Source organism: Mirounga leonina, unplaced genomic scaffold (genome assembly GCF_011800145.1).
Source record: "Mirounga leonina isolate KUSES-001 unplaced genomic scaffold, KU_Mleo_1.0 Mir_366, whole genome shotgun sequence".
In the NCBI taxonomy this organism is placed as follows: Eukaryota; Metazoa; Chordata; class Mammalia; order Carnivora; family Phocidae; genus Mirounga; species Mirounga leonina.
Window position 1 is genome coordinate 25701974 of NW_023270709.1, and position 21315 is coordinate 25723288.

At 48.5% G+C, this 21315-nt stretch overlaps 1 protein-coding gene across 6 annotated transcripts in view; it reads right to left on the reverse strand.

Moving 5' to 3' along the window:
- The window catches only part of RIPOR2 (RHO family interacting cell polarization regulator 2), a 110627-nt gene that overhangs the window by 18401 nt on the left and 70911 nt on the right, over positions 1 to 21315 (reverse strand). For 4 of the 6 annotated variants that reach the window (XR_004675828.1, XM_034985791.1, XM_034985793.1 and 1 more), the window contains exons 8-14: positions 19909 to 19972; positions 12300 to 12343; positions 11032 to 11157; positions 10636 to 10784; positions 9263 to 9392; positions 4988 to 5665; positions 1811 to 1995 (exon numbers count right to left, since the gene is read on the reverse strand). Coding sequence is in view for 5 of the 6 variants with exons in the window: in XM_034985791.1 (XP_034841682.1) it covers positions 1811 to 1995; positions 4988 to 5665; positions 9263 to 9392; positions 10636 to 10784; positions 11032 to 11157; positions 12300 to 12343; positions 19909 to 19972 (1376 nt within the window). In the remaining variant the exon portion in view is untranslated. Of the gene's footprint in view, positions 1 to 1810; positions 1996 to 2016; positions 3193 to 4987; positions 5666 to 8707; positions 8858 to 9262; positions 9393 to 10635; positions 10785 to 11031; positions 11158 to 12299; positions 12344 to 19908; positions 19973 to 21315 lie in introns of those variants that run through there. The other 2 variants (XM_034985795.1, XM_034985794.1) reach the window with 2 other exon arrangements.

Here is a 21315-nt window from a genome sequence, read left to right on the forward strand (position 1 = left end):
CTGCCTCCAAGGGGAAAGCACTCTCTGTCCCAGCCATCCGCACATGTTTAAAACACACACACAATTTCTACAATTTCCCCTAATCCCGCTGATGACATAAAATCGAGCATTTTAGACAATTCAGTATCAACGGTCTATAAAATGTACAAAACCCACGATTTTTTTTTTTTTTAAGATTTTATTTATTTGACAGAGAGAGACACAGCAAGAGAGGGAACACAAGTAGGGGGAGTGGGAGAGGGAGAAGCAGACTCCCCGCCGAGCAGGGAGCCCGATGCGGGGCTCGATCCCAGGACCCTGGGATCATGACCTGAGCCGAAGGCAGACGCTTAACCAACTGAGCCACCCAGGCGCCCCAACCCACAATGTTTTTGTTGTGAAGATGCTTCTGACGGCAACAAGAGTAAGAGTTTAGACCGATGTCTGACTTTGACATATCATGTAACAGCTTAAGCTAACGAGTAGACGGATTTTTGGTTTAGAAGCATTTCACAAGTTCGATCAGGTTAGAAAAATCTCAGCACAGAATGTAGGAGCATAACGTCAACCTTCCATTCATTACATTTTGTTTGCCATGCCCTCAGCTTGCTCAGTGGATAAATTCTGTTTCTCACGGGCGCCTGGGTGGCTCAGTTGGCTAAGCAGCTGCCTTCGGCTCAGGTCATGATCCTGGAGTCCCGGGATCGAGTCCCGCATCGGGCTCCCTGCTCGGCAGGGAGTCTGCTTCGTCCTCTGACCCTATCCCCTCTCATGTGTTCTCTCTCTCTCATTCTCTCTCTCTCAAATAAATAAAGTCTTTAAAAAAAAAATTCTGTTTCTCACATTTTTGTTTCCTGATTTTGGAAGAATGAGCCCTCTAGGGACAAGAAAGCCCTCAAAAATGTTACCGGAACATCACCCACAGAGAGGTTGGTGAAGATGGGATAGCTGGAGCTCCCTGTGACTTGAAAACTTGTTTGCATAACATGTCAAAGGTAAAGATGGTGGAGATCCACCCTTTCCTTCGGGAAAGTATGTGTGGGTCTCACCCCAACAGTTAATGAAGGTGAGTATGCTCAACTGTGCTTGTTTTGCTTTAGCTGAAGTCACAAAATAGACCCCAGACTCTAGCTCCAAACACAAGTTCTGGCTGTCCAAGAAAGCCTGATGGAGAAGGTGATGGTATTTCACCTTCATTGTCCCTTCCTGCTGCCTCACCCCTGCCCGCCCCAGAGAAGGCGCATTCTCCACCTGGTAGACTGGAGAACAAAGCAATCAGTTCTCAGTGATCAGTCGGGCATCCCTCGTTCTAAGAGAAATAGGTGGCCGGGGCTGAACCTGGCTTGGATATGGGCACTGATGAGCTTGATCTACAACTACTTTGCCAAAGGGGGCAAGAGGTAAAGGGGTGTAAAAAGCAGAGCATAACAAAATGAAGAGATTAGAAATCGGACGAGAACCAAGTACAAACGGATCATCCAGTAAGAGTTCTCCGGAAACATAGCATATCTAGTTAATTTAGAATTAATTACACTGGGGTCAGGTTGTAGACCCCAAACCCTCCAAGATGTAGGCGCACACACACACACACTCATACAAACATGTCCCCTTCATTTATGAGGAAGAAAAGAAAGCAATTCATTTTTTCTTGAACTGCACAAAAGAGGTTAATGATATTCAAAAATTGTCTTCAACAATAACGGGGAACCGAAAGGCAATGGCCAGTCCTGTGGGGAGTTCTCCTCCCGGACAGGTACCCAGGTGCCGCCCGAGAGTGACAAAGGACCACTGTACAGATCTTAGAGGTGTAAGCACAGAACTTTACACTTACCTATTTTTCTCAGTCTCAGTGTCTGAAAATACTGAGTCCGCGCCTCCACCAACATTACAAACCTCATCACCATCCTCCTCCTCCTCGTCAAAATCAGAGGTGTTCAGGAAATCAAAGCTTTCTAAAGCACTTTCAACTGTAAGACTTAAACTGGAAGACCTGCTGCGGCTTCCGGCTGGCTTGCACTGCAAAGGCAGAAGGCATCAGGGAGAAGATCAACATATCCAGAAGCAGAAAACGCGGCACACAACATTCAACTTGAGATGTGACACTTTCTGGGTTTTTTTCAAGCTTTTATTTTTTTATTGAGCTTGGCGTTAAAACAAAATGCATTTAAAATCTTCATATTTTAAAAAAAAAAGTACAATGATGGATAAAATGACACAGTATCTGGGGTTTGTTCCAAAATCATCTGGAGGGAAAGAAGCAGGGAGAAGAACAGACAAAACAAGACTGGCCATGAGTTGACACTGTGGAAGCCGGGGGTGGGGGCCATGGGCACATGGGGAGGCATTATAGGATTCTCTCTATTTCTGCCTGAAAGTTTTATAATGAAAAGTTGAGGGAATACGACAGCCCAGAAAGCCCTGGGAAACAGAACTGCTCGAGCCCTCCCTCTGCCTAGTGCTCAACCCCAAAGAAAATACAACCAGCAGGCAAATCTAAAGAGTCATGGGGTCAATGCCAAATGCTAACCAGTCCGTAAGGTTATGTGGTCATGTCTGCACTGTCCTGAGACAGAAGCTGGCTGCCCAAGGAACCTGTTCTAAAGGATTAACAAAACCAACCCCAGAAAGAGAAAACGACTCCCACTCACCCAACTCATACTCCCTACGTAAGTAGACTTCAGTATTAATTTTACATTCATGGCATGTAATTGGCTCTGTGCGTCGAGGAGAAAAGGAAGGGCATGGGCGGCGCAGGAAGGAGCCCCGCGTCCTCTATGGCTTTACCTCTGCAGGGACAAGTTCCGCCGCTTCCCTGACTGGGCCCTGGGATTATGTGAGCACACCCACTCCGGGGTCTGCCGGACACAGACAGAAGCATGACAAACAGAACAACATCAGCTGCCAAGGGCACAGGGATGGAAACACGTCCTTCCAAGTATTCAAGAGGACGGACGCTGGGGTGCATTGAATGGGACCAGTCCTGCAAGGCAGAAGAACCAAAGGTCCTCCATCCAGTTAGGTGGCCCTCCTTGCTCACTTCGTAACATAAGGCAGGCAGTGCCTGGCGGGGATCTGTCTCTGAGACTCAAGGTGGAAAAGCACAGGGGAAACCGTCTTTTGGTCTCTTAAATCAGAGTTGTTTCATTCACCCTCAGTGATCTCCGTCCCAGAGGCAGCATCATTTAGTTTCTGATCCTCAAGAGGCTTAGCATCCTGGGAATGTGAAGGGGGGAAAAAGAGAAAGCTTTGTCTAGCAGATGCTTTAATTCCGGCTGGATCCACAGCCACTTGCCCCAGACCTAAACTCGAATGCTGTTTTCAATCACAGAGAGTGAGAAGGAGCCAGTCCAGACGCAACCCAGTCCTAGGGTCTTCTTTCTTAACTAGCTATCTGCCGAACTTGACCTCACGCAGGATGGATGTGTTCAAATATCTATCGTAACAAAGGGATGGACACTTAAGGATTTTAGAGGCAGGATCGTGTTGGAACAACAGCAGATTGAAATAATACTCTGGAAAGAAATCTGTGACCACCAGGTGTTTATAAGACTCACAGATGGCTTGCTCAGTGTTCGCTGGTGGATCCAGCTACTTACCAGCCATCTAGATGCCTAGAAATGGGAGCTGCTCTCCCCACTCGCTTTCTCTAAGGCGTTTGCTGTAGGTGGGGGTCAGTTGTGTCTTTAAATTTCACACCTTTCGCCCACTAAGCAAAGCTGGTCAACTCTGAACACAACAGTTTGTTGAGGGAGTAGAAGATGTTTTCACTGGAGAATTAGACAAGCAGCCTCCATGCCTGAGTCCTGAGCGGGGGCTTCTGAGAAGTGTTTTCCAGAAAGCAGATTCAGAGAGCCCTGGCCTGCTTCTCAGAGGGTGTACTTGCAGCTGAATTAGTCTGTCATGAGCACTGGAGGACCTGGAGAGTTGGGGCAGGAAGTCTCATCTACCCTGGGGACCAACCCCCCTCGGAGGTAGGTAAGCACCACCGAGAAGGGTAAGACAGTCAGCAAAGCCCTGGAAATGTGTTTCCATGTGCCACTAAAAAGACCATGTTTTACGAACAGTCATACAAGGGGATGAGACAGCCTTCTGTGGGCTGAATCTCAGCTTGCCCCGGCACCTTATTTTCAAGCCCATTTGATAGGAAAGGTCACCAAAGAACAGCTCTTTCGTGGAAAAGGATCCAATTTCTCTTCTGTAGAGCAATACCAGAGTCGCAAAGCCAAGAACACAAGAGGGGGCAGTGGGATTCGGGACAAAATTCAGCTTCTGTCTTCCTGCGCGGTGTTTTAAAAAGTTTGATCCATATGCCCCGTGACAACATATCTGCTCTGGTGTAGCAACCATAACCTCATTCTTAGGTCCTCCCCCAGCCTGAGAGGAAAGCATCCCTCTCGCTCTCCCCTCCCACCTGGTCCACCCTGAGCTGTCTGACCAGGAGCAGGGTTGAGAAGGATAGCTCTGCTGGCCTTGGGGGTCCCTGACTTCCAGAGCACAGGAGATGGTGATTCGTGCATGAGTAATCGCAGGTTCTGACTCACGGGTCGGGACCAGACCAGAGAAGGGGGATGCAGGGGGAGGCAGGGCGGGGGGTGCAGGGGGAGGCCGGGTGGGGAGATGGGCCTGTGGCTCCCACATCGGGGTTGCCTGACTCTTGACTTCGGTCAGGAAGGGACTCTATCCAGTCGCATCTCAGTGAGATTATGATCCTCAAAATGCCTCCCTTTCCCATTTGGGATTGCAGTGACTAACTCTGGGGCTGGAGGAGCTCAGACATTCCTCAGGGCTGGTGATTTAACTCCTAATCATCTTAGTGAAGCTGATCTGCTGTCAGGGAAATAAAAATGAACGTGCACTCCTGGTGTTTAAAACTCAGTGCTATTCAAATGACGATTATCGGTTCTGTGATGAAACAGGATAAAACACAAAGATACACAACTTTCAAGAGGATGTTGGCTCCAGACACCTCTCTCCAAACCTAATCCAATTTCCCTAAAATGGTACTTACTTTTAGGATATCATCCAAACGCATGACTTCCTGGTTCAGATCCTGAAACTCTTTGTACTGCTCTTTATGTGGTTCTAATGCAAGGAATAGCCCACTGAACGCATCCTCCAAGCTTCCATCGAGGAAGGATCTACAGCCTTCGGACTCTCCACTGACAGAGCCCTCAAAGAGCAGCCTCTCCGTGGCCACCGGCACCTCGGCCGAAGTGAGCCTCTTGACCAGCTGCTTCGTGATGTTTCCTTCGAACGTGTCCAGCTCCACGGGCTTGAGCTCAGAGGCCTCGTCAGACTCTCGCAGGAGAGCCTCTGCCACATCCTTCTCCAGGAACAGGTGCGCCGGGCCGGCCCCTGCAGACGCTTGGCCCGCCTCAGGGGTCCGGGGCCCGTCTGTGTCCTCCTTCACCTGTGGCTCTGGCTCTGGGCCTCCTCTGGAGGAGCTTCTGGAAGATGCTGAGCCGGAGTCCTCCGTGCCCTCGTTCTGGGAGGCCAGGTTGCTGTGGCTGAGCTCTGAGGGGGTGATGGTAATTTCTGGATTTGCTGAGCCCGTGGTGGACGGAGAGCCGGTGGGGTGGGGGGTGAGGGCACAGTCCCCGTTGGGCAGGTCGCTGACGCTGAGAGACAGGGGCGTTTTCTCCTCAGCTGCCTTTCCGTGGTCAAAGACGTCATCAGGTAGATTAGACTGTGGATAAAAGGCATCTCGTTATTATTTTAAATATGAGTGATGTGCTCGGTGTGATTTATTTCCAGACAAAATGCCAGGCAATGAAAATACACAACCAGCACTTTCATAACGTTAACATGTTAGTTGTTGATTCTGTGCGTGCGTGTGTGTTCACACACGTGTGTGTGTTTGTGGTTGGAAATGTGGCAAAAGAAAACAAGCCCTTACAAACCATTTCTGGCGTTGCAGCTAGGTCGAAGTTCATTATTCTATTCTTGGGTTTGACATTTTTCAAAAGGAAAGATAGGGGGCGGGGAGGGAACAGAGCCTGTTTCCTAAAATCCAGGATCTCGCAGTATTTGGCAGCCACGGCTACGAATAACACTACCACATTTTTTTTTTTTTTTTGGCATTTGTCTTAAAAGACTTTCCAACACTCATGCTAGTTCACTCAAAAGATGTGCTGCTTTGTTCTGCTTCAGTTCTCGTAAATTATTTTAAAAGAATCTCTACCCACAAATCCCAAGTCCTTGAAAATGTTCTATTAATTTAGTAACCATGCCACAAATAACTGAAGGCCAGGAATATACTTGCAAAGCCTCCATAAAATGGGAGAAAAAGATGTTTTGGTTCTTTTTCAGGATTGCAAAGCCAGAACTCTTGGGGCGTCTAGAAACACCACGTCCTCTTGTCAAGCTGACCCAGGCTGGGTCAGGTACGCTGTGATTCATGAAGCAGAACTCAGAAGGGAGAGAGGTCACAAATATCCAGGTAATCAAGATCATTTGTTTATGCAGGCATTGAAATGATTTCCAAGTCATCACTCCCTGTGCTGTGGTCTGTGTGGTCTCTCACTTCCCAAATGCTGCTCCGTGGAAAAAGTTTTCTAGTGATTGGAGATCAGCTCCTTCGAAATGGATGATTTCTCTTGGGTTCTGGATTTGATCTTTTAAGTAAATGGTAAGTACCAAGCTCATGCCTACTTGAATTCTATGGGCAGCAAGGAATGATCACAATAGTGCTGGGAATAAGCCCAGGAAACAAAAATGTTTCCGGCAGTGAAATGGGAGCAGACAGAAAGACAAAAGCTCCCCGTCCTCCCCAGCAGTGTTCCTGGTCCCCCCACTGCTGGATCGGGGCCCCCCAGATCCTAACATGTGCAGTTAGCTCAACCCAAACTTTCCATTCTCATCGGGTTGGAGGGCGATTCATTTTAACCACGGGATGAGTAAAAGGATGGGTCCCCGGGGCACTCAAGTAACATCTGCAGGCTCAGGGTCGCCTCTAAAGAATGTTTTCTTCCGTTAATGATCCCCGAAGTGTGCTACTCAGACGTGCTGAGGGTGGAAGGAATTCTGGAACCTTCTCAGCAGCTGCCAAGGAGCAGGTGGGGCCCCAAGGGCTCCAGTGATTGTTTAATTCAGTGTCCTCTGTCCTCTGTCTGCACCTCACACCTTCCACCTCAAGGAGAGAGAAAGGGGGAACTTATGGTAGGAACGGGGGTCCCTTAGGCATCTCCCAGAAGCCTTGGGCCCTCCAGGTGGTCCTGCCCCATCTCATCTCATCTTCAAAGCACCTCGCCTGGCAGCTTGGGGTGGTGGGAGGCCCCATGCTCCTCAAGCCGATTTCTCTTGGGCCTCGTGCTCCTAAAGCCAATTTGTGCCTATGTAAGTGGACAGCGTGGAGTTAGACTGAGTTGAGGGGACTTACGGTATGCCAAGGGGACGAGCCCATGAACAGACACACGACAGTGCGAGGGAGTGTGTTCTAACTGAGGCATGGCATCATGAGGCAGGATCCCGGCACGGGCAAGGCTGCTGCCTGGGAAACAGGTGGTCCCGGAGCTCAGCCCCGCAGGATGGGGAGGTGTAGGCGAGGAGGACGAAGTGCCTTCCGGAAGGAACAGTGTGTGCGTACAGATGGCAGCCCCCGAAGAGGGTGGTGGAGCTGGAGGGTGGTGGGTGTTCAGGGGGCTGGAGAAGGGGACCAAGAACGGGCAATGGCAGGCATGGCAAGCTGCACTGAGGGCCAGACGGGTGCAGCCGCTCTGAGGAATCCGCCTTTATCCAAAAGGCCACGGGAAGCCATCGAGTTTTTTCTAATCTTGCTCTCATTTAAATTATGCCATTAAAACCCCTACCAACTCCCTCCACAACTCACAGTATGTGAGCATGAGTACACACGTTATATCGATAGTTACGTATACAACTGCTTCCACTATACATCCGTTTTTTGGTCCATGCGTTCACACACATTTCCCTCCTAGAACCTTCCCAATTGCCTTGGAAACTCCACTGCGTTAGCCTGGCCCTTCTCACCTGTGCTTTGTAATTCACCAAATTAGATGCGATTACTGTCATCATTAACTAGAAAACTTTTAGTCCTTTCCTTTCTGCACATTCAAAGATTCAAAAGATCTTCTTTTTCCCCCCAAAGTAACTTTTATACGTCTGCAAAGAGCAGGCTCTTCACGTCTGTATGTACATGTGTGTGTATTCTCTCGTGACAGCATGTGTGACACAGAGAATGTAGCCGACCTATTGCATTCCTGACTCCACCATCGAAGGAGCTCCGTTTACTAACATAGTATAAAACTAACAGACGCTACCCCGTAAACTCAGGCTAAGAACCGCTTTAAATAAAAATAGCTCTAGGAAAACTGGCCTGAAGCCTTCTGACTCCCTTGAACCCCAGGTTTTGAAGGCTAAAACCACGTGTGAAGACCGTCCTCGTGATAAACTCGCCTCACTTGGGAGCGAACACCTTCTTTGACTGCGAGTGTAATTGTATTTTTCAAAAATGACAATCTTGTTACCATGGATATCTTGGCCACCGCGGCGAGAAATCACAGCACAAAAGCAGGGCGCAGGGGGGAGAGGGTCAAGCGGTGGCTGTGACGAGGGCGCATGCAGGAGCACCCTGCCTGCCCCAGGGACAGGACAGCTGTGACCACCGCCCCGTGAGCGACATGGAGGAGAGAAGAGACACGCCGAATGAAGCAAACGGGCCCCGAACCCCCCGAGGCAAGCACTGCACCGCAGCCAGGCCACCCACACTCACGGAAAACTCTAGCTCGGCCTTGGGTCTCAGCCTGAGGGAGGGCAGGTCACTGAAAGAGCAGCTGCGGGATAGCTTGGCAAAGAAAGTGTCCTGCAAGGCACTCAAGACAGACAGCCGCCGCGGCTTGGCTGCTGAAGGCCGCAACCACCTCTTCAGAAGTCAAAGCAAGATGGCGGAGTTAGCGGAAAGCCCCGGTTACCATGTTTCGTTAGCGTTCTAGCAAGTATTTCTGATTACAACAAGGACACCGTTATTTACATCCGTTCCTCTAAGAGACTGACCTCAGAGAATCTCCAGAAAAGTCTGCATGTTAACAAAGCGGTCAGGGGGCCGAGGGGAGAGGGAAGATGGGAGGTTTACTGCCCACGTGCAGATGGCCCAGGGCCTCTTGGAACATGCTTTTCTTGGTCACTCCTTGATTAGGGGGAGCTTTGGGATCAGCATGGTCAGGAATTACTGAGAACCCCTAACACCGGACGTCAAGGGTTTCACATACTGGGTGTAAGGCCCACCGCGAGTTTGACATGTCTCCTCCGTAAATCACAGTGAACTTACGAAGAAGGAGTGATCCTTCAAAGTGGGCGTCTCTGGAGTACCCTGGCTGTACATGGACATTCTCCTCTGGAGGGCTGCCGCCTTGTTCCCAGCGCCCGAGGACGCGGTCATGTCCTCCACATCAAATGGGCTGCAACACAACAGATCCCATGAATGCACATTCGTTAAAGTCCCCTCCAACCCCTGGACTGCAGGCTGAGAAAGCACCTCATCATACTAAAGTCAACTCAAACCAGTGGGAATTGGGCTGGCAGAAAATGAACCAAGATAAAAGAAAGTGGAGCAGAAAACGGAGCCCAGACCCACCCAAGGGACCACAGATTAGCATTCTGGCTTTAAGTGCAACTTATCTATACACCTAGACACTAGATAAACCTGTTTCTCTGCTCATATTAGAAATGTAAACATTAATGCTTGTCCAACACACAATGTTGAAGTCTGTAAAAAGTCTTTGAGCTTTGCAGGGACAGACGGGTTAACAATACAAGAAAGTAACAGACTATTGTTCTAAAGAAAACAAACGTAGACTCCCACTTGCTTCCGTGGACACAGAGACTCTTGCAGCCTGCGAGGAGGACAGTCTGTCCACCATGACAACTTATCATCATGCCATCCGGTTCATCCAGCAAGATGAATGATCTTGTGTTCGATAGGTCAATGACTACAAATTACAAGGAGGGAAGGCTGGGCAAAAGGCACAGACAGTGTTTCAGTGACAAGAAGCAGGGTCCCTGCTCCTTCTGTGGCTCACCCTCCATATTGGAAAGGGGACCCTGGGATCATGAGCCAAGCCGAAGGCAGACGCTTAATGACTGCGCCACCCGTGCCCCCCAGAAAACCACCTTTAAGTTCACTGTTCTGACAAGAGGTACCTCTTGCCCTTTGGAAATGTTCTATTGCAGGAGAGTGTGAAGGATATTGAAAAGTCTCCGAGGGCCGCGTACAGTATATGAGATGAAGTGGGAGAGGTGATGAAAACCCTATAGCGAGAATCGGGATCTTTCCAAGGGTGAAGTATCTCCTACTGGACAGTTATTTTCCTTCCAAATTAGCTTGATTAAGAGCTATATCTTTTTAAATATATATATAACGGTTGACAGGGAGGGAAGGCAGCAGGATAAAGTATTTTAAAACAGGAAGTAGGAGAGAACAGTGATAAGACAGGTTCTCCACTTATGGAGACAACAGCGCACAAGCATCATCTGGTGAGCCAGGGGACAGATCCTTGGGCCCTGAGAGGTTCCGACAAAGGTCTCGGTTGGACCCGAGCATGTCCTGTGATGAGCTCCCTGGGGACTCTGACGGTCCAAGCGCCACCCTCGAAACAGCCCTAGCCTGCAGCACGGATTTTGGAACAGAAAAGGGCCACTTACTACCAGGTGATCTCCAGGCTCAGTTTGATGGTGCCGAGGTCGTTAATGTCAACGGCCACCACCTGAGGTCGGGCAGCAAAGAGCTCTTTGGTCTCGCAGGTCACACTGCCAACCAGGAGGTGTGTGGCGAGCCCTTTGAGTTCTGTGACCTGGTGAGAGAGGGGGAGGGAAGCCTTACGGGGAGCATGGGAGAAAGGCCAGGCACAATCCCCCCCGTGCTCTTCTCGGTCCCCTGTGCGCGAGAGCAGTGGTCTTCACCACGGACTCGGGGTGCAGAGAGGAGTCTGCGAGGCGGGGGTGGGGGGCAGTGGGAAGCAGTCATGAACACAGGTCCCCACCCACGGGCCACCCAGCCATGCAGTGGGAAGACAACGAGCGGCGGAGACGATACTAAACCTTGATGGAGATGAATCCAACGATCAGGGGCAGGAACACCACTTCCTCCCCATCCCAGCTCTGCTTGCCATTGGCTTCTATCTTGCCTTTCAGCTTCCACCTCTGTCGGCCGTACTTCATGAAAATCTGCGGAGAAGAACCACACCTCAGGTTCCAGGCCTTCCCCATCCCAACACCAAGATAAAAAGGCAGGGAAATAAAGCAGCTGCCTCTCCTCCCCTTCTCCATCCTCCTCCATCTACCCTTCTGGTGGGTTCTTCCAAATTTCCTGGGGCCGGGGTCGGGGGTGGGGTGGAGTGGGGAAGAGGCTTTCAAGGGGGAGTAAGGTCTGCTTCCCTCCAAGAGGGCGTGGAGGGCCTTCTGTAGTAAAAGGTCATCACACCGAGCCCTTCCGTGTCACGCAGTCATGGGGACCAGTTCCTTCCCCCGTGAGGCTACGAGAACTACTCCCCGGCTCCCTTACAGGGAGGAGAAACCATCAGCTAAAATCTACTTAGCAGCCAGAAGCAAGAAGTAAGACTCCCTCCTCCTGGATGAGGAAGACAGAGCTGAACAAGGATTCTGAAATCCGACATAGTCCCGGGAGAGGGTCTCCAGCTCTCCTTGCTCAGACAGGAAGGTGCTCCTCTCCCTGCCCTCCCCAAGAAGAACGATCATAGAGTGTTTTGGAGGAGACAGTTAGATAAAATAATTAAGGGAAGTTCCCTTTTGAAGGGGGAAAAGATAAAAGCCTTTTTTACTTTATGGAGTATATCTTTATACAGAAAGGTCTAGATACTAGTGTTCTTTATGAGCACTCATGATCCTGGATTAGCTTTTGCATCAGGTATCAAGTACAACATTGGAACACTAGGGAAATGATCAGTATGGATCATATAACAAGTAAGGGTAGCTAAAGGGCCAATGTTAAGTTAGCTGTGTTGAGAACTGCACAATGAAGATAGGAGAGCATGTCCTTCTGTTTTTAGGAAAATCATTTAGGGGCAAAAGGTCCCAATGTCTGTGCATTAGTCTAAAATGGTTCAGCACAATAACAACAATCATAGCAGCAATAATAAAGCCAATGTGACATAATGTTAAAAATTGGTGTCTGGATGAAGAGTATGTGGGGGTCTCCATCTCCAAACTTTCTCATTGGCTTAATTTTTTTTCAAAATCAACAAACGTAAAAGGGAAAAAAAAAAGGCAATTTAAAAGCAAAATAATGGCCACCTGACTCCTGCCCCTCAAATCCTCGATTCCAACCCGCAGACCGACAGGATACTTACTTCATATTGATCTCCCGGACAGAGGCGAGCAAAACCAGCCAGACCTGTAAGGAAGCCACTGGGATATGAGGTGTAGAATAGATTCCCCCTCTTCACAAACCCACACCAGCACAGTTACAAACCCAAGCGTCAGACCTCTGTGAAAGCTCATGCTATGGTTTTGGGGGAGCACCTGACAGCACAGCCACGGCTGGGAATTCCATCTATCCCGGTCGGAGAGAATATTCCTGACTGGATTAATCAAAGATGCTGCTTTCTGGGGCAAAGGAGACTGTCGGGCAGGGGCTAGAACTCTATGTACCTTTGGCCAATTGAGGGTCCACCCAGATTCCAGGATCAGAGAATTAGGGCCAGAAAGATATATTCATTTATTTACCCAAAATATTCCCATGAACATAAACGGCTCTCCTGTTTTTCTCTCTGTCCCAAGATTTGTGATTTCTGATAAGTGCCTCTCGTTTGGGTGAAGATTCTATGGACCCTTGCCTCTCTCCAATTCACTCATTCCTGTGTTTTCCTTTTCCTATGTACCTGGCCTAATGATACCACCATCTACTGTATTATGAAACCGCTTAAAATGGATTATCATCTACACAAAGCCAGTGATTAAGAGAACAAAAACCAACCAACCAAATGACAACAACCCACACTTCCCAAATGGAGATGGGCCTTCCCTTCGATGGCGCCATTCCTAGCTGGGTCTGCTCAGGCTGAGCTCCAGCCCCAGGCCTGCCGTAGCAGCAAGAACACATCATGTCACACCACTGTCGTGGGACATCTCAGGGACCCTGGGTCTCATCAGTCTTTTCTTTCTTTCTGTAAATATTTGTGGAGACTCAATGTGTGGGAGGATCTGTGCACTGGGGTAACAATCTGCAAATTAAGAGAGACTTCCCTGGTACCCAGAAAACAGAACAAAATGTGGTTCAAGTCCACAGGGACGAAACAGACAAGGACAAGACACAGTAAGAGGAGTTAAAGCTGAAGTTGATTTCTGTTTTATCTTACCAGTGAGCCCCCTCTAGATATTAACTCCAGTTTCTTCACCTTTAAAGGGGGGTAACAATGTCCACCTCATAGATCTGTTTGTAAAGACAATCGATGGCAGTGATTGTAAAGACAACATGTAGTAATGATTATATATTGGGGAGTGGGATAAACTATTGCTTGAGCATGAGCCAGACACAGTCACCTAAAAGATGTTATCTGTATGAAAAGACAGCAAATTGATACCCATCAGAGATGGGAAAAGCAATAAAGAGACAGTAAAAGGAGGTTTTTTCCTATATTTTGTATTTTTGTAAGAATGTGTGACTTATATAATTGAACAAGAAACTCTATCTCATTTAACGTAGGATAGTTTCATGGAGGAAGGTGGCATTTGAACAACAGAATATCTCCACCGGCAAATGAAGGCTTGGGGAAGAGGACACTTCTGGGTGGAGTGAGTGGCCTGTATTCACTCAGCAATATTTCCGGAGTGCCTACTGTGTGTCAAGCATGAATAAAATTGTGGGGAGGGAGGTACGCACATCACACGTACACAGTAAATGTAGGGACTAAACTTGTCAACAGAGGCTTATCAGTAATCCTGGCTCATTGTAATCAAGGAGTGAAACAAATTTAACAAAAATGGGCAAAATCTTTAGTACTTTCTCATTTTCTAAAGAAAAAAAAAACCAATACAATTTTATGATAAAGAATTCCAGTTAAGAGTTTAGTACAAATGGTTATATACAATGGACTATTACTCGGCCATAAAAAAGGATGAGATCTTGCCATTTGTGAGAACATGGATGGAGCTAGAGAGTCTAATGCTAAGTGAAATAAGTCAGGCTGAGAAAGACAAATACCATAGGATTTCATGTATATGTGGAATATAAAAAACAAAACAAATGAATAGACAAAAAGCAGAAGCAGACCCATAGATACAGGAAACAAACTGATGGTTGCCAGAGGGGAGGAGGGTGGGGTGATGGGCCAGATGGGTGAAGGGGAGGGGGAGGTCAGACTTCCAGTTACGGAGTAAATAAGTCATGGGCATGAAAAGTACAGCATTGGGAATACAGTCGATGGTAATGTCAGAGTGTTGTATAGGGACAGATGGGAGCTACAGTCATGCTGAGCACAGCATAACATATAAACTTGTCAAATCACTATGTTGTACACCTGAAACTAATGTAACATTGTGTGTCCACCACACTTCAATTAAAAAAAAGAGTTCTGTACAGATGTTTAGGTATCTTTAATAAGATAGGCAGAGAAAAGGCTATTTGGGTATTCATGACAATGTTTACAAAGTTTAACACTGGTGGAGTGATTATGACTTTAACCTTTTTGTCTATTTGCCCATATTTTAAAAAATGAGAAAGTACCATTTATAAATTTTAAAACAGATTCGAGCAGAACCGTCCCTCACTTTTAATAGAGGCGGCCAGAGAGGAAATTCTTTTGAACTGCTGGTACAGAGCAGCCCTGGGACTCTTCCATTCCCTCACACACAAGATGTCCATTCGACCAGCAGATCCCTTGGTGACTCAGTCTCCTCAAGCTGCCATTTATGACCTTTGAGTTCTTAGTTGTTTTTATATTAGCTTAAACATGGTTCTACCCATGGAAAGATGATGAGGACGGTATCACACAACGTATTTTGCCTGCTGTGAGTAGCCCCATGAAGCTGTGAGACTGTGGAATGAATGAATCTGCTTTCCGCCCATCTCAAGGACACTCCAGGGTTAAGATGATAGACAAGGTCCAGGGAGGCTTAAAAAAAGCACCTGCTGTTACCACCATCTGTCAGTAGATGGCAGCAACCCACCAGCTCGTTCTGCCCCCCTACCCTCAGAGCCCCTGAGGACCGGTCTAACAATTAGAACCTAAGAAGCCACTTCAACAGATTTCCTGAAATAAGAGCACAATTTAAAAAGTCAATGTTCACTAATCATTTTCTGGAGGATTTGGATTTTTTTTTTAATACATCAGAAAAAAAGCTCAATTGACTGGTTTCTACAAACGGGAATTGGCGAGACATGCCAATTCTAAGAAAATCCAAAGTGCCCTTTAAACCTCTGCAGAGGGACACCTGAGCGGCTCAGTCGGTTGAGCGTCCAACTCTTGGTTTCTGCTCAGGTCATGATCTCAGGGTCCTGGGATCGAGCCTCGCATCGGGCTCCCTGCTCGGCGGGGAGCCTGCTTCTCCCTCTCCCACTCCCCCTGCTTGTGTTCCCTCTCTCGCTGTGTCTCTCTCTGTCAAATAAATAAAATCTTTAAAAAAAAAATGACCAGAAATTTCATATCTGAACTTAAACAAATGGGAAAAAGGTACTTGGAAGGCATGGCTTTTGAGCCCAGGAGCCCAGGTTATTAAAGCAAAACTTCTTGAAACTGCTTGTATTTTTTTTTTTTTTTAAGATTTTATTTATTTGACATAGAGAGACATAGCAAGAGAGGGAACACAAGCAGGGGGAGTGGGAGAGGGAGAAGCAGGCTTCCCGCCGAGCAGGGAGCCCGATGCGGGGCTCGATCCCAGGATCCTGGGATCATGACCCGAGCCGAAGGCAGACGCTTAACGACTGAGCCACCCAGGCGCCCCGAAACTGCTTGTATTGACATCACCCCGAGGCGCTGATCACCAGCATGTTGCCGACCGGCACCAGCCCGGCAGAAGCGGGTCTGCTGCCTGCTGTGCTTCCTGAAGTTCCAGCTGCTCGTGTAAGCCAATCACCGTGGGGCTTGCAGGATTGAAACCAACAGCGGGGAATTACAGTTACAGCTCGATGTCTTTCAAACCCGGCCAGAGGCCTGCTGGGATTTCCACAGCTGGGGAAAGGTTCATGTTTTCTCAGCAGTTTTGTGATGACTGCTGCACCGTCTAGAAAGCGTTCATGATGGCCACTCTGCAGGCCGTCATGGGGGGTGAGCGTCCGGGGTGGGTGGGGGTGGGGGGCTTTTATGTCTATGGTGCCTCTTCCTGTACCTTTGGCTGTTTTACCGTAAACACCCAGATACAACGGCTCTTCTCTGGCCTCGTTTGGAAGGCCCAGATGCCACAGTACGTAGCCTCCCACCTTTCCTTCCTTTGCTCGGAGACTTTTCTGCTGGAAGAATGCTCCCCATTTTTGCTAGTTCTATGATGAGCTTCCTTTCCAAAGATAAAACAGATCGTACCTGCTGACAGCACATATACACAGAAAACGATGGCTGGGTATTCGCGACAATGTTAACCAAGTTCCGCACCGGGTGGAGCGATGATGAAAGTAAGGAAGTCACACTTTGCTCCAAGGAAAGGAGCCAAGCGGCTGAATGGCCAGGAGTTCTGTTCCAGGCCTCCGTGATTTATTGACCAGGCATACACTGTGCAGATTCACTAGCTCACAGGCAGTTCTTCCCTCTGCCCTGAAAGCCGGGGAGGCAGGCCTGGGCTTGGAGATACCCACTACCTGGGATTGCACTGGAACGGAGCACAAGCTGGGAGAAGCAGCAGCTTTCCTTGAGAGACCACTTTTCATCTGGGTCCTGGCTAACAAGAGGCCCCCTCGTTAGCCTGACATTCAAGGCCCATGGACGTCCATAGCTCTTCTTCTAGTAAAGGCTCCCGCCCAGCCAGGCCACCTGCCATTTGTCAACAAGCTCTTCCCTCTTTGGTGAATGCCATTCCCTTACTGTTCACCTGCCCAGAGCAGCCCCTCTCGTTCTAATTCAAGGGTTACACTGGGGAGCCTTCCTCCTTCCTTCCTGCTTCCCTCCCCCTAGATAGGTGAGTGGCACCCTTCTCCCGTCACCCGGGGAGCTTCAGAGACAAGCTGGCCACCCCAGTGGTCTGGGGGGGTCATTCATTCCACTGAACTTGAATGCACTGGCTCATACATCCATTTTTCTCCAGTGGACTGTGTGGAACTCAAGGCCAGGGGCCACTCATCTGGATGCAGCCTCGTGCTCGGCCAAGAACAAGAGTTCTGTAACCGATCAGTTGTTTCTATCAACAAGGCACCCACACCCCCGGGGGCCCAAACTCTGACACACACACACATGAAACCAAAAGGGTTGTTTTCTTTGTGTTGGGTGGTGCAGAAAGGGAAGTGTGGAAGGGTGTGGCTGGAGGAAGCGGGGTTACCAGGTCTGACAATATTATGAAATATCCTCAGTGGATGTCAGTATGTGTGCTGTGGGGTGGTTATGTTTTACCAGAAGGAGTCACAGATAAGAAAGTAGCTGATTGCAAAGATGCAAGATTTCTTGGCAGCGTGAGGAGGCTTCCCTTTTATCAAGAGAGAGGAAGATTTCCATGGAGGTGTTTCCTTTGAAAGGCTTCCTAGTTGTCGTTTGAGTTTTCATGTTAGATTAGGGACGTGCAAAGGGAGAATAATCTGTAATGAAAAAGGAGAGTATGTTTTGGGCCTAGAGTCCCCCTGGGGGAAACCGAGCGCCCAGACAGAAGTGACGGAAGCAGACCAGGCGGGAAAGAGAGAACAGGCAGAGGCAGAGAAGGAATTGCTCGGTAAACAGGAGGTTCTGTCAGCCCACCAGGATAACCCTTTAGGACCCAGGGCTATTATTTAGCCGGCGCCCAGGTCCCCCAGGGATGGTGGGCCCCCCAGCACCATCATCTGCCGGACCCCCAGGCCTGAAGCTCCACACCCACGCTGCCCATGGGCTGGGCTGGAGATGGCCCTCCCACAGAAGAGGCCATCCGTGGAGCAACAGTTTCTAGTATTGGCTCTGCTCTCTTCGAACTTCCCGCCTCATAGGAGACCGAGTGTGGGAATATTCTAGAAGCCAGGAGCCCTGGAATTCAGTTTCACGTTTGACTCCAACTCACTATGTGACTTCTGGGACAAGTCATATAAAATGGGGAAATGATCATCCTGCCAAAAATGGATGCCTTGGATAACAGAAATCAGGGAAATCTGGTACTCCCTGTGTGAATCGTGAGAAGATGTGTGACCTGAGTCTCTCCCAGCTGTGAGACCGACAAGTCTGCACGGATGGTGCCGAGTGTCAGGGCACATGAGAGGGACGTGTTTTCTGCTAAACACTGATTCGGGGCAGTTTTTTTCCAGAATGAGGCTGCTGATGAAATCATCTTGCGAGTCTTAAGACAAAATCTTCCAGGGCCCACTCTGACTTGCTGGGTCTGGGGCAGGGCCTGAGCGGTTTTGGAATCTCAGACTCAGGTAAGAGGACCCAACATGAAGACAATAAATGAAAAACTGACAAAGCGCGGAGGCCCCACCCCAGTGGGACAGCAAGTGTTGAGATTTCACACTGAATGACAAACCAGTTCACACTCAGGTCTGCCATAGAGAAGAATGCAGCCACTGGGGAAGCTGAAGGTCAAGGTCGTTGGTATTCTAGGAATAACTCATTCAGAGTGGTTCTCACGGGGGTGCCTAGTGCTTGATAGAAACAGTTCCTGCAGACTAAGATGACTCACTCGAAAACGAAGCTCTCCTGTTGAGCACTTAAAAAAAAAAAAGTGCCCCTTCCCTATTCCCTTAATTGCAAAAAGTCGACAAGAGGGTGATTAAGTCTCCATTAGCAACAACCCAGGGATCAAGCTGCTGCAGAAACAGGACCAGAGTAGCTCCACCCCAGTTCTCTCTTTGCCACAGTCAATGGGCCCACATTCAAGACAAACGGACTCGTGGCTGCCAATTGGCGAGCCCTTCCCGCAACACCCGGGCCACGCTCCGTTTCCTAAAGCTGGCGTGCCTTTTTTTGTTCTGAAGATGCCACGGTACAGATATCAACAACCAATCATGCTTCTAGATCAGAGCTTTCCAGAACAAACACCAGAAATGCACTGGACAGAGGAGGAAAATGCACAGTCCTCTGTGGGTTTTACACTAAAAATAAATACCATTAAGTAATGGGTGGGTAGTTTGCAGAAAATGTGAGCAGGAAGGAGCGACTGAAACGATACCCAAAGAAGCCAAGAGACAGATCGAGGACGTGGGATGGTCTGTACAACATTGGTTTCTATGCCAAGTCAACAGTAGGAGGAAAATGGGAAGGGTCTGCTTTAGATGAAAGGAAGCCTAAGAGACACCTAATGACCAATCACAACGCATGGACCTTATTTGGCTCCCAGTGTGAACAAACCAACTGTACAAAGCATTTCGGAGACAGCTGGGGAAACTGGATAATGGAGTGGATTAATAACAAAGGCATATTAATTTTATCAGATGTGATAATACTTGGCATTGCGATTATTTACATAAGAAGCAGCCCCCGTTCTTTAAGGGATGCATATTGAAATACACACGGGCAGACTCATACATCTGGGTTATATATCATCAAAGGGAAAAACAGGGAAAAGCAAATGTGGCAAAATCTTGCTAATTATTAAATCTAGGTGATATGGGGTTCATTGCAACATTCTCTTCATTTCTGTGTATGCTTGAGGTTCTGCCATAATAAAGATTTAAGGGTGCAGGCAAGTCTCAGGACTAGAAGGTTCTGGAACATCAACACATTCACAAATGGGGAGGGGTGAGCGTGGGTGGCACAGTGTCCTTGCAAGAAAAGTAAAAATAGCGTGTGCACCCAAACTTCAAGAAGCTCTGTCTGTGGAGACGGCGCCTTCCTCTCTGAACAGGGGAAAGAGTACCTTTCATCTTGATGGAGAACTCCCCCAGCAGATTCTCCAGCTCTGCCTCGATGGTGCACATATTCTGTGAAGAGGACAGAAAACGGGCATCAGCACGCGGCTTCTGTCACCAACAGCGCAAAGCACGTGATATTCTAGTACCTGCAGACAACTACAGCTCGAGGCTCGAACACCAGCATTCACCTGTTTGCAGAGAGCTCCCCAGCCCTGCCGTGAAGCGTTCTGGACAAAATTCCACCCCCCACCCGGAGTCTACGCAAGCCTTCTGGTGCACGGGAAATTTAGAGCACAGAAGAACAATTTCACTTATTTCCATGCACAACGGTGAGGATTGGGATGCTAGACAAAAAGGAAAGCAGTCTGGGGGCGCCTGGGTGGCTCTGCCTTCGGCTCAGGTCAGGATCTCAGGGTCCAGGGATCGAGTCCAGCATTGGGCTCCCTGCTCAGCGAGGAGTTTGCTTCTCCCTCTCCCTCTACCCCTCCCCACTGCTCGTGATCTCTCTCTCTCTCTCTCAAAGAACTAAATAAACAATCTTTTTTAAAAAAAAAAAAGGAAGAAGGAAAGTCGTCTGCTCCTAAGTGGAGAAGATCAAGGTTCTTTTTTTTTTTTTTTTTTTTAAGATTTTATTTATTTATTTGACAGAGAAAGACACAGCGAGAGAGGGAACACAAACGGGGAGTGGGAGAGGGGGAAGCAGACTCCCTGCCGAGCAGGGAGCCCGACGCGGGACTCGATCCCGGGACTCCAGGATCATGACCTGAGCCGAAGGCAGTTGCTTAACCAACTGAGCCACCCAGGCGCCCCAAGATCAAGGTTCTTAAGTCGCTGACTTTGGGACCTCCTACAGCAGAAGACTCGCTGTGTTTCCTTCAGATGTTACATCAATGATCTCATCACATTATATCATAAACAGACGAACCCAGAACGTGATATTCTGCAGGAACTGGCCTGGATTCTACAAAAAGGTAATGTGGGAAAGAAGTTCTAGACCAAAGGGGCTAAAGAGACATAAAAACCGATGCCACCAGTTACCTCCCATTAGATCCTGACTTGAAGGGCAATACACTAAGACAGTTATCAAAGACATGACCGGGCCAAATAGCGGCATCTGAAGATGCACAGACCATTGGATAACTCCGTTAATTGACTGACTGTCTGAGTTGTGGGAATGGCGTGTGTTTGTGCAGGGAGACACAGGCGGCCCCCGTGGGTTCTGTGCAAAACACGTATGGGCTGAAGGGTCGCCATGTCCATTACTTACTGTCAGATGACTCAGCAAAAAAACAAGGATAAAGAACGAAAAAGTTGAGCATAGGTGAGAGAAGGAAAGCAAATATGGCAAGACGTTACCAACTGGTAAAGGCGGATGGTGTTTATTTTTTTTTTAATTTTTATTTATTTTTTTT